This window comes from Rattus norvegicus, chromosome 19 (genome assembly GCF_036323735.1).
Source record: "Rattus norvegicus strain BN/NHsdMcwi chromosome 19, GRCr8, whole genome shotgun sequence".
Taxonomy (NCBI): domain Eukaryota; kingdom Metazoa; phylum Chordata; class Mammalia; order Rodentia; family Muridae; genus Rattus; species Rattus norvegicus.
This window is the reverse complement of record NC_086037.1, coordinates 18225337-18238397: the sequence shown is the minus strand read 5'-3', so window position 1 is coordinate 18238397 and position 13061 is coordinate 18225337. Positions and strand designations below refer to the sequence as shown.

General features: G+C 44.5%; 1 protein-coding gene across 1 annotated transcript; it reads left to right on the top strand.

The window, feature by feature from the left end:
• Nucleotides 1-861: 861 nt before the first annotated feature.
• LOC134483417 (disks large homolog 5-like) lies at nt 862-3509 on the top strand. The gene is made up of 3 exons (XM_063278690.1): nt 862-1511; nt 2144-2306; nt 3021-3509. Exons 1-3 carry the CDS (start codon nt 1336-1338, stop codon nt 3048-3050), a joined length of 369 nt encoding a protein of 122 aa, XP_063134760.1. The 5' UTR covers nt 862-1335; the 3' UTR covers nt 3051-3509.
• Nucleotides 3510-13061: the final 9552 nt, after the last annotated feature.

Genomic DNA, 13061 nt, shown 5'->3' with positions numbered 1-13061 from the left:
ACCTACAGAGGCCTGCAGACAGACGTCATCCCCTGAAAATGTCCTAAACAAGGTGCAGGCCAACGAGGAAGAGGAGCGGCTGAATAGAGAACTGGAGCTAACTACCAAGGAGAGAAATGAGCTGACAGATCGCCTCCTTTATGTGACAGGTGGATCCATGAGCAAGAGGTATGCATTGCTCCAAACAAACGACCTTGTTCTAAACCTCATCTCCCATAGAGAGGAGATTCAGAACCTGACCCTTACTGAGGAGTGAGTTTGGAAATGGACTCTCTGATTCCGCCTGTTGAAAATCTGAACTTGCAATCTGAGCGAAGATTTCAGGGATAAAGTCACTGGAGCATGAGTTCCCAGTGTACAATTGGAAAGCCCTTGACAGGTGGCAGCTTTGCAAGGTTCTAGGTGCTGTGAGTTTGTGGAGAGTGTTTGTACTTGCTAGGAAGGTGACTGAACGCTATCATCTCCTGGTAGCACCCTTAGGTGACAGGTCCCACATTGTTCATATCAGTGCTTAACTAGAAGGCCTGAGGCTCAGGCCAGTTCCTTCTTGTCTGTGTGCCTTAAACACTGAGACAGTAATGGTGCATGCATTTCTACTGATTCTCATTGTGCTCTTTCCATATTCGTCTCTCTTTCTCATTCTCTAAGTCTGTTTACTTTCTTTTCTTGTGGGTGTGTCCCAGTTTGTGTGTCTGTGTGTGCACAGGTCTGCATGCATATGTACAACTTTTATATGTTTCTATGTCCCTGCACACTTGGAATTTAGGTGTCTGTTTTTTGACCTCAGGATATACCTGTATAATAGTTTCATGGAGGTGTAAGTGCTTTATTTTGGAAGCCCCACTTTCAACAGCACAGTTCTTTGCCTGTGTGGTCACATTTGTCTATACATTTGTATGCCTTGGGCAGCTTATAAGTTTGTGGCAATATCTGGTCTCATCTCCAGAATTATGTGTACTGTCTGCCTCTAGAATATTAGTTATTCGGCTTGTAGCATTCCACTTGTCAAAACAGGAAAAATGAAATCAGAGGTTTCTGGATGTGTGTGTGTGTGTGTGTGTGTGTGTGTGTGTGTGTGTGTGTGTGTGTGTTTGGGTAAGATCTGTGGCCTAGGCTCTTGACAGCATAACAGGTTTGAATGCAGATCCACCCCTCCTGATTGAAAAAAGTGAGCCAGGGAACCCTTTATCTGGATGCTTAGCTTCTGTTGTCCTGGGCACACAATTCCAAGTTTCTGAAGCTGAAGAAGATCCAAATATGTAGAATTCAGAAAGTGTCCTTCCAGGCATGGGGTAGTACAGGACACAGCCTGAGTTCATATAATCCTAAACCTCGATGTTCATTGGGTTCTATCTTTCTGGGGCCAGCCCCTACTTCAGGCCAAATCCATTTTATGAAAACTTGAAGATAAAGGAGAAAGAGGTCATGTCATTACTGCACAACTTAGACACCAAGAACATTGAACATCGTGAGAAATTTCAGGAGCTCAAGAAGGAGATTAACTTCTATCGGTAAGTACTGGTCAGAAGGGCCCATCACTTGTGGAATATCCATTGCTGCCTCTCTTTGTTCTGGACTGGAGAGTCTGCAGCTCTGGGCCCATCTCTTCTGCTGTTTAAATATCACTGTGCCGTGGGTCTTTTGGACTCAGTTTCAGTTCCATAAGAGACTGTTACTTCTCACCACAGTGTCTATGCATCTTTAGAATGCTCTGGATAGAACTATACTGATTCAGGCATCAGAGTGTTATTAGGCCAACCTGTGGCTCTGGGGTCATACCAGGTTTAACAAAGCTCAATGTGTGGACCACATGGTTAGCATGACCTCCCTTGGTTCTACTGTCCTCTTGTGGTTGTTTACTGCCTACGAATTGATGCTGTCCCAATGCATAGGGCTCTCATGGGTAGTTGTAGATCCCTTGTTCTTTTGGACAGACATGGACTCTTATTCGTGCTTGGGTCACAGAAACAATTTATTCTTCCCTGGATTGGCTGTTTGCTGTTTGTGCAGCAGCCTTACATGTATGGAGATGTATTCTATGAAGTCTTTATGGGTATCTGGGTCCTGGTGGAGTTTGTGGGATTTGTCAGTTGGAATGGGAGGAAGAGGCTTCAGGATCTTACTATGCAGAGTGTGTTTCCAGCAACCTGCACAGCCGGCTCCTGATGGACCAGGCATGTATGAAGAAGAAGTTGGTCACATTGAAGCAGGAGAGCAAGGAGTTACAGAGATATTTGTTTGAGTTGAACCCGAATGATGAAGATGAACAGGAGAAGACCAGCAACCTCCAGACCCAGCAAAATGTGGTAGGAACAAGCAGCTGAGTCAGATTAACAATGTGTGATACCATTTGCCTATTGGATACATCTTTGCTTCCCCTATCACCTTTCTAATCTCCCCACACCCAGTCAGTCACCCACCTCATGTGATAGAGTTATTCATTGCTCTGTCTTGCACAAGTATTCTGGGATGTTAACCACTCTTCAGAAACTGAATTATGGGCAATTATACTTCTCTGTCCTTTTTGAAACTGCAGTCCAGAAATGGTGACAGAGGAATAACATATCACATGACTGCATCTCCCTGTCCCAGATTGGATGCTATGAAGAGATTTGAATGAGTTCTTGGTCATGTGACAAAGGTCATACAGGGGTCATGTGATGGTTGGAAGCACATTGTAGGGATAAGAACTAAGTGCAAACGGCCAATGAGTCCTGGTCATTGGCTTTGATCTAGGTATCATGTGGCCTTCTCCTTTCTTCCTGCACCCCAATTAGGTCTCTCCCCATTTCCCCATTCTTGGTTTGCACTGGTAGAGTCTGAGGAGCAGCTTGTTCTCCCACAGTACTTTGAGGGTTGATGGTGATATTCCCCAGCCTGCAGAGATATCAGCAATGATTTCAGTGAAAAGATCAGTGCTGTCTGTCCAATGCAACTGAGGGGACAGAAGGCAGCAACTTGACAGCTGGTATGCATGTCCCCACCAAATCAGTGTCTTAATAGCTGCCTTCTCCTCCCAGGTCTCAGGAACTGCAGGAGACATGGCATAGGACGGATCCCAGGAAGACAGCCCCCTGAGGAATGAGTTTCTCTCTCAGGAGTTCCCTGTGACAACAATCCTCACAGTCAAAGACTTTTTGGGGGAATATTCTTCTTCTCAGATAATTTCCTCAATGTATAGAGACCCTAAATTTATGTATCCGTATGCCAGCCTGTCTCATTGAGGTCTTTCTCCTTTCTCATACCAACAACACCATTTGAGAGACAATTGAGGGGACTACCTTGACATCTCACGTCCTACAGGAGAAACAGCACTACAACTGTGTTTCTAAATGTTCATTAAGAAAATGCTGTTAAGAAATGTTTTTGGTTATGAATTCATTGAAGTTTTCTTTTTGGTATTTCATAGTTATATATTCTTGTTACTGTTTTTCATTTTTTATACCATTTTATTTGTTCATTTTATGTTTTTTGTAAATTGTATTCCTTATGAATAAAAATTGATTTGTAACTCTTGACTCTTAAGACCATCTTATTCAAGGGTCCTTTCCCCTCCTGTAGACTTAGAACTGACAGCTAGATATGGATCTTTGCATGGTCCAGTGAATTCAAAGCTACCAAGGGGTACACAGGGTGATAGTGTCTTTTGTGTGGATAATGTGACTTTTTTTAAGGACACACACTTTATGATGTAATCACTGACATACTGTATCCATGCTGTCATGTCTTCTGCTCATCCTAGTCTATATCAGTCTACAACACACATTCCTTATTGACTGTGTGCACCAGATATTGAGTAACACACACTCATGCCTGTAGAGCTGCAGAAAAAAATGACAATTTTCACAAAGGAATATAGAATAATCCTAATCGAGAACCATGTGCCTCAGTTTTTCTTACAATACAGCATTAGTATTAAACCACAAAGATAATGACCATCAACGTCATTTTGGGAAATAGGTTTTTATAGGTGCTGTTTCACTTGATCATTCATATGCTGTGTTTTTTATTGTTGCTGATTATATTTATTTTTATCATTAAACTCAATGGATCTCTTTTTTTCAAATGTATCTGGGCCACTCCTGAGTGCATTTCCCTACTGATCCAAAAGAGGGAATAGCATTCCCCATTGTAGATGATTGTTAGGGACCATGTGGTTCTTCTGAGAGAGCAGCAGATGCTCTAACCTGTGAGCCATCACCACAGCTCCTGTAGGTAGCTTTTGTCCTTCCAGGGCATGTGCTGTACTAGGTGGACACGATCACCTTCAATTAAGGAGAGAGATCTCAGGAGATGTGTATGTACAGGTGGTTGAGCGGTGCCTGCTCAATGTGGTAGGCTGCTAGGCATCCGTACTGGGCTCTGGTGCCTCCACTGCTCATTGTGCATTCAGAATCATCCTCCAGCATCACTCAGTTTCAATTCCAAACAGATCTTTCACTTACTATCGATGATTATATACATTAAGCACATCTGATGAAATACAGAAGAGACTAGCCTCCTTCTACAGGCCAACTTGGCATAATGAATTCTTTTGATAGAAAGCAAGATAATTATCTCAATCTATGCAGGTAAGGGAGGATCTCAAGACCATCCATAGTGAATGCAGACTGCAGCTGTGACCACATGTTTTTTTTGCAGAGCAGGTCTGTGCAAGCCCAGAGCTTAGGTGGGACAGTTCATGTTTCACCTTTTACATGGAAATCTGTGATTGTATTGAGAAAGTATATGTTCCACGTGACTCATTTCCAATTTATGGAATTAAACTGACTTACTGAGAGTGGAGGTGACTCAGAGAGATAAAGTGAAGAAGAATAATCCAGTATGTCTGCACACAGATGCTGCCTCATTAGGGCTTTTCAATGCTCAGCAGCTGGAGAAGCAAGGGAGAGGCATTGGTGACCCTCAAGCTTAGGTCCTCTAGTCATTATAAGCTGAGCATGACACAAAAAGGGTCATAGTTATCACAGTAGAATCTAGTAACTAGATTTAACCAACCTACCACATTAATGCTGTGTTTGGTGGTATTTTTTTTTTTTTTTTTGCTCTCCTAGAACCTGGAAGAGGCTTGGGGTTTTCTAATCCTACTCATAATGTATTATCCTTCCCAACACTATGGGCTGTGTTCTGTAAATGCTAACAGCGCCATCCAATACCTAGGATATTTTCTACTGTCATGTGTGACGTGAGACAAAACAGTCCCTGTCATCGCTCACCTGAATAAACTTCCTTAGAGGACAGTGTAGTTGGAGGGTCCTTCTTTCCTCTCCAAGATCCAGAAACATTTCCAGTCTTCAGACAAGTGTGTCAGCCATTGTCCAGTGACTGTCTTGAGATGTCCACATTGTCAGCTGAGTGAGGGCAGGGCAGGGGATTGGGGGAGGGCAGGGGATTGGGGCAGGGCAGGGTAGGGGTTTGTGGCAGGACAGGGTAGGGGAAGGGATTTGTGGCAGGGCAGGGCAGGGCAGGGGATTGGGGCAGGGCATTGGGGCAGGGCACAGCAGGGCAGGGCAGGGCATTGGGGCAGGGCAGGGGATTGGGGCAGAGTCCATGAGATGTCAGTAGGCAACAGGCCAGCTGGGGCTAGTGTGGGTACAGGGCTTCTAGTGTGGGTGTGAGAGGAGGAAATTAGGAATGGTCAGATTCTGATGCAGCACATAGGCCGGAAGCAGCTTAGATCATCTCAGTGCCATATAGGGACATTGTAGACACTGATGGGCAGTGTGGGGATGGTAGGGTCCCATATACTGCTCTCTGCAGGTTTCAGGAGAGCATACAGTGGCTCTGTCAGACTTATGATCATCAGGCAGGCACTGGGTGCAAGTGAAAATTATGGGACAAGCCCTGTGTGCAGCCTGGTTTTGGGACATTCCCAGGTGCCCCATTGACTGCAAATTAAAGGCAAAGGACACAGGGAAGCCAGCAATTCCCATGCACAGGACATAAATACCTGTAGATGTTTCTAGAATTTCCATAGACTATCTGTCACTAGTCCTCATTATACAAGGCACCAACATTCTGCCCTCTACATCAACTTGGTGAGACAGCTATTCTAACTCCAGCAGGAAGGCCTCAGGGAAGACAGTAAGAACTCGCAGGTGACCCCTTTTACTATTGAAACAGGGTCTTCCTATGGAGCCCAGAGTGGCTGTAGGATACTAATGCTCCTGCCTCACAGTGACTAGAATTCCAATCCACCCTCAAGAGCAGTTGATTCATCGCTAGATCAGACTAAGGACATCTAAGGCCCCAGGGTGCTAGGATTACCAGGGTCCTAGTAAGTTTCTCCAGCCTAAATTACAACCTGAGTCAGTGCTGCTTTTTGGGACACCGCCTGATGCCCAGTGACATCACACCTTGGAACTCTTTGTCAAACATAAGCTGTTCTGGGAATGAAGTACCCACACAATAAAAACTGGTCTGGATACTCCTAGGCCAAGAATCCCCTGTTGGAAATGCCTTGGACCGCAAAATTTTAAATTCTAGATCCTTCTGGCTTTTAGAAGATTTATAAATACAAAAAAAGAAAGATGGGCATAGTAATTTAAGCCTGTGATCCCAGTCATGGGAAACTGAGTCAGAGTGATGGAAGACTGTAAGTTCCAGGGCAACTTGTGTTTCAAGAAAAAAAAAAAAAAGGCATGGTGAAGATGCCACTCAAGTGGAAACCAAAAGGGTTTCACATGGGCCCTGCCATCCACTGGTCAGCACTCTCATCACCACAGCCACAGGGAGACACTGGGGAACATTTCCCACTGTCTCTCTTTGGGATGCAGTCCACCCCATGATTCTATGTGAGGAATCCCCCAAAGGTTGCATCCTGTGAGGGACCTAGAAAGTTCCAGGATTGGGAGAATTTAGGAGTTTATAATTAGGGATGATCTACAGCTGTGGCAAAGCCTTTTCCCAGCACATGGCAGCCCTAGGTTTTGTCCCCAACAGTAAAAATAAAATCCCCCAAAATAATTCAAACAAAATGTCCTGAAGCCTGCGCCCTGACCAGTCTCCTCAAAAGTGCGCAGGAACCTGGGTCCACATTTAGGACCCCGCACGACCTCTGTGACCCGTGAGAAGGGATCTAATATGGGAATTAGTACAGTATGACTTATCCTTGTGGATACCTTTGGTGACAATAACCACCTTACCCCTGAAAACCCATCTACCTGGGGAGCTCAGCACTCATGTCACCCAAAAAGCCCAGATCCTAGGGCCAGCATGGGCAGGTGGTGAAGAAAGTTTGTCTCTCGTGAACATCAGTTGCTGCTCCTGACCTGACTCTATCCTCAGGAGACAATGTCACCCCAGAAAGTGTGGGTGTCAACGGCTCTTCCCAGGCCAAGCCTGAGATACTGCTTAAGTTCCACAATGCACAGCAGTGCTCACTCTGGAGCTAAATGTTCTACAGCTGAAAGGGGTGGGTGCTCTGCTGGCCACACCCCTCCCCTGCAGTATTTACTGCACTCAGAGTGGTGCTTCAGATGTGAGGGACTTCTTGAGGCTACTCCCATGGAGAATGGCAGATTCATCAGAACGGGGCACAGGGTGAGTTCAGAGCACAGCTGGGAGGAATTTAGGGATGCCAAGCCATGACTAAGACCAGATCCTGTGCTGACAGGCAGTTGAGCTGGAGAACTGGCATCCAAAGTGTGACTGCCTGAATTCCTCTTAGACCAAAAGCCCTGGATCTGAGCTACTTTGGTGCGTGCTCCTAAGTGGGGTCCCAGACACAGGTCAGAATTGGGGCTGTGCATGGACTTTGGTGCTGGCAGCAGGTGGCTTAGCCATAAAGTGCCGAGCTTTCCCATCTATACCCACTCAAACTCCTCTGTTTCATTTTAGGTGTGTTTGGTATAATTTTGAGACAGGGTATCTTGTAGCAGCCCAACTCACTTTGAGCAACACTGTAACATAAAAATAACCTTGAATTCAAGACCCTCCAACCCCTCTGTCCCAAGTCCTGGAATTAAGACCTCCAGCTGTGACCATTTTACTGCAGCATAGGATCCATCTGTATTAGAGTGAGCTTTGGAAATACTGGAGCTCCGACTGTTCCTTAGAATTCAGGTTTCCTTAATTCTTAGCAGGAGTTTTGTGATGATGCTGATGAGAGAGTCAGGAGTTAGACTGGAAGAGGTAACTGTCCTGGCAGCCCTGAGTGCGCAGTGAAAGTCAAGACAGAAGCCTGCTGATTAGCACCTGAGTGAAAGTGGGAGGATTCAGAGTTCAAGAACAGACTCAGTTACATACCTAAGACTATATTGCAACATTTTTGTTTCATTTTTGGCTTGTTTTCTTTGAGACAAGGTGTTAATTTATAGCCCTGGCTGTCCTGTAACTCACAATGCCTCTATCTCCCAAGGGATGGAATTAAAGGCATGTGCCAACATGCACTGCCACTAATTAATTTTTAATTAAACATGCTGGCACAATCCAGTAATCCCAGTGCTTAAGAGGCCGAGGCAGGCAGATATCTGGTTTCCTGACAAGTCTGATCTACAGAGAGCCTGTCAGAATAGCCAGGGCCAAACAGAAACCCTGTCTCAAAAAATAAACAACAAAATGAATTTGTTTTAAAGAAGAGAGGAACGATTTAACAGAGAATTATAGGCCGAGATCCAAATGATATTGGGTAGTGCAGAGCCTAGCTTCTGAGATGAAACTGGACACCATGGGGTTAGGGTGGGGATTCTCATCTTGGACTGGGAGGCAGAGGGTGACTTCAGGCATGGAAGGCTCAGTCAGTCATTAGTCAGGATTCTCAATCAAGAGGGTGTTGTAAGATCCAAAATGTGTGAGCAGTGTTCTGCATGAGACTAGTAGAACCCGCCTACCCATACAAAACAGCCAATGAAGAGTAATCACAAGCATAGTCTGGAGGTCCATGGAGAGGTTAACGTCCACCTTAGTGTGGATTATTCAGAGCACAGGTGGAGAGGAGTAGAAGAGCTGATCGTGGCTGAGGCAAGAGAGGAGTTCGGGTGTGAATTTGAGCCAGTAAAGGAGCTTGTAGGTCGGGCAGAGCAATGAGAGGTCTAACAGCATAGCTGTTGAGATCCTTCAGATTAGTTTGTCTTAAGAGCCTCATGCCATAGCCAAGGACAGGAGTAGATCTGACTATTGGGTGGCTGGGCTCACATAGCCCAACAGGTTTGGCCTTGCATCTGTGGGATTCCAAGTCTCTCCCTTTAGACACAGCCATGGAGAAGGTGTAGCAATGAAGGTGCAGATGGCTTTGGAATACTTGGCTTATGGTGTTGAGTACTTCATGCTCCACAGAGCTAGGAAATGTCCTAGAAGCCAGGGAGGCTGAGCATGAGGAAGACAGGTCTCCAAAAGAGAGAAATGATAACCAAAGTCACTAAGAACTTCCTGAATCACAGTGTCTCTTAACCATATATTTTATTTACTTATTTTTATGGGCCTGAGTGTTTCACCTAATAAATGCTTGTGCACAATGTGGTATGTCTGGTGCCCATGAAGTCCAGAACGATTCCATTGAACTGCAATTACAGGCTAATAGGAGCCACCATGTGGGCACTGGGAACTGAACCCTGGTCTTCTGCTCTTAGCCACTAAACCAACCATCTCTTCAGCACCCCCCCCCTTGTATTGTCATTAAGATTTAACCATTTGGCCTTCAGTATTTGAATTAATGCAGATGTGACAAGAGTTATAGTTAACATGATGGTTCAGGCATAGACAGGCAGGCATCTCATTGTATAAAAAATATAAATCCTTTCTTTCTTTCTTTCTTTTGTTCTTTCTTTCTCTTTCTTTGTTTTACTCTTGGAGACAGGGTTTATTTTGTGTAGCTGACCTGGAACTAGCTCTGTAGAGGGAGCTGGCCTAGATTTCACAGAGATCTGTGTGCCTCTGCCTCCCAAGTGTTAGGATCAAAGGCTTATACCACCACCACCACACATCCTTCTGTTTTAAAGGAAAAATGTAGCCCTACATGGCAGCACGAGTTTAGACATTTTTCTAGAGCTCCTGAAGGGCTTGCTGCCTTCCCCTTTAGCCCTGGCTAACTGTGGGAGCTCCACACCTATGGGGTTTGCTTCATAAGAGTCTGGAGGATGAGGTCACAGGCTGATATACCTGTGTACAGCAAAGGATGCTTGGTGAAGGTCAAGTGGGTATCACAGCTCAGCAGGTAAAGGCTCTGCCACCCAGCCTCATGGCCTCAGTTTGATCATCTGGTGAAAGTAGAGAACTGAGTCCACATTGTGTCCTCTGCTCTCCATGTGCATATCATGGCACAGGAACACCACAAACTACATAAAATGTAAAATGCTGAAATGCTGAGAGAAGAGGCCTATGGTAGGCGCCTCCTACACCTGAGACTTCCAACGCCGAAAAGCAGGGGGTAGAGAGTGAGGATGCAGAGTGCACACAGGTCAGGACAAGGCCATGTTACTGAAGCCTCCATGTGTGGTGGGCAGGCTCTGGGGCACCATGAGGGACATCAGGAGCTTCTGCACTTTGTAGAATTACAGGGTTCCATGTTACCTCATATGCCCACGTTTTGCCCCCTGCTGCAGGGAGAAGCCAATACCAGAAGCCTCCAGCTCCCAGCCCTGCTGGAAGGTTTGAGGAAGGTGGTCCTCTTCTTGTGGTGCCTCTAGTAGGAGTAGCCCACACTTGGGCCCAGCTCCCACTATCAGGAAAAGACAGGTGTCTCTGGTCTTTGCACAGCTCCAGTGGAATGAACAGTGCATCTCTCCTCTCTCTCTTGCAGGAAGTCTCAGCCTCTGGTGCAGGTGATGTTCCCAAGGCAAAGGAAAGGGAAGTGCAGAGTGAGGACTCCCAGGATCCTTTAAAACATTGTCTGCATTGTCTTCATTAATTTTTCTGTTTAATTTTTATTCCATGTGTATTGATCTCATTGTAGGGGTGTGCATTCCAAAGCATGAGTGTTGAAGGTAGAGGAAAAAGCCATGGGAGTCACTTTATCCTACCGTGTGGGGTCCCAGGCTCTGAACCGGGTTGTTGAGCTTGGCTACAAAGAGCTTTCATACTGAATTTCCTGCTGGCTCTGATTTCAGGGAGAGCATCTCATAGAGCCCAGATTGGCCAGTAAACTACTGATCATCCTGCCTCAAGTATTGCCATCTAGTTCATGAAAGGGTTGAGTTACTGAAACGAGGAACTGGGGATGGGCAGAGGTGCATGACTGAGGCTATCTCTGCTCAGTGGCATGCCTTTGGGGACTGGTAGTTTTCATCACTGAGATGTCATTTGACTGCAGTGCTCCTCTGGAGAGAAGGAGTCTCTTTTGCCAGGGCATCAGGCTCTGCAGACAGGCCTGGAAGATGGAGGTCTAGAGGCCAGGCCTGCATTCCTCTTCAGAAGCTGCATTTACCACTCTGGACAGTGCTATAGCACAGGGTCACATATCCAGTCCTACCCTGAGACCTGCTGATAAAGAATGTCTATCCTGGGATAATGTCTATCATCGGTTCAAGGTGTGGCCCAACCAACTTATTATAAAGGAAGATAGTAGTTGGTTGAAAAAGGCAGTAACTTTCTATGAACCATATATTAAGTTTTTATGTATACTAAAATTAACAATGGAAAGAACAGTGGTAGGAGAGGAAGCTAGAGGACAACTGCTGAAAATGCTTGCTTTTGAAAATGCTAATGAAGAGTACAGGAGAGCATTATTACCTAGAAAGGAAACTGGGGATATTAATGCTTATATGAAGGCATGGAAGAGGATATCTTTTCTGAAAATGGAAAGATGCATATTTGGCACATATTGATCCAGATAGAGTTATTAACTTATACATTGAAATACTCTTGAATATCCTATAGGCACTTTAGCTCAAGATGAGTTGCCTTTAGAATGGATACATATTAAATTTATCTTTAACAAAACATTAACAACATATGAGGAACAAATTTCTTTAATTATTCAGCAAGGCATACAAAGACCTGTTACACTGTGGGGATATGATTGTGCTGCTTTTGTTTTCTCATTAAGCAAAAATAAAGTGGAATATTTAATGCAGACGTCTGAAGTTTTTCAATTACCCATGATTTCTTACACTAGAAATACTGAATTTCATTTTCCCCATAGTAAATTCTGGGATTGCTTAAGAAAACAAAAAAAAATGTGATAAATACACTAATTTCTGTTGATCCATTACCATCTGCCCTTACTGTGTTTACAGATGGCTCTAAGACCAAACATCTAAGACAGATGGCTTATTGGACCAAAGATAAATTTTGGGGACAAGAATCTTCTTTTGGGTCAGTTCAACAAAATGAAGTATTAGAAGTAATTAATGTATTGCCGGATTTTACTCATGATGTAAAAATATTAAAGCCGAGTCAGCTTATGTTGTAGTAGTACAGAATATTGCGACTGCTGTTGTTTCTACATCTAAGCCGATATTAAATGTTATTCTCACATATTAAAGGACTATTGTTATTCTGAAACTCTAGAATATTTATTACAAATATTAGATTACATTCAAGATTGCCAGCATCTTTAACACATGGCAATCATATGGTAGATCAATTAGTGGCATTTGCTACCCCAGAAGAAAACAGTCATAATCATGCCAATACAGGATATTTGCATATTAAATATAAGGTTCCCTATTCTGAAGCCAAACAAATTATTGCTAATTGTCGTATTTGTGAGCCTTCACTTATAAAATGTATTCCATCTGAAATTAATCCCAGAAGAATGCAACCTAATACATCGTGGCAGATGGATGGAACCCATATTTCTGAGTTTGGTCGCCTTTCATATATACTTGTAAGCATAGATAATTTTTCAAAATTTGTATGGGCTACACCATTGCCAGGAGTACGCACTGCTCATGTTATACAGCATCTATTGGAAACTTCTGCTGTTATGGGACCGCCTTCTAAAATTAAAACTGATTATGGACCAACATATATTTCTTATCAATTTAAACAATTTTGTCGGCTCTTCCAGGAAAATGGCGACTCCTGCACGTGCTCCAGAGTTGCGGCCCCCACGAAACCTGCGACCACCATGGGCCCTGCTGGGGAACCCTGCCTGCGGGGCCAGCCTCAGCCCATGCACA

Excerpts from the sequence above, each read along its gene's own strand:
- LOC134483417 (XM_063278690.1), top strand. The coding sequence starts at position 1,336 with ATGTTCATTGGGTTCTATCTTTCTGGGGCCAGCCCCTACTTCAGGCCA. Across the intron at positions 1,512-2,143 it reads AAGGAGATTAACTTCTATCG|CAACCTGCACAGCCGGCTCC; the intron begins GTAAGTACTGGT and ends GTGTGTTTCCAG. Across the intron at positions 2,307-3,020 it reads TCCAGACCCAGCAAAATGTG|GTCTCAGGAACTGCAGGAGA; the intron begins GTAGGAACAAGC and ends TTCTCCTCCCAG.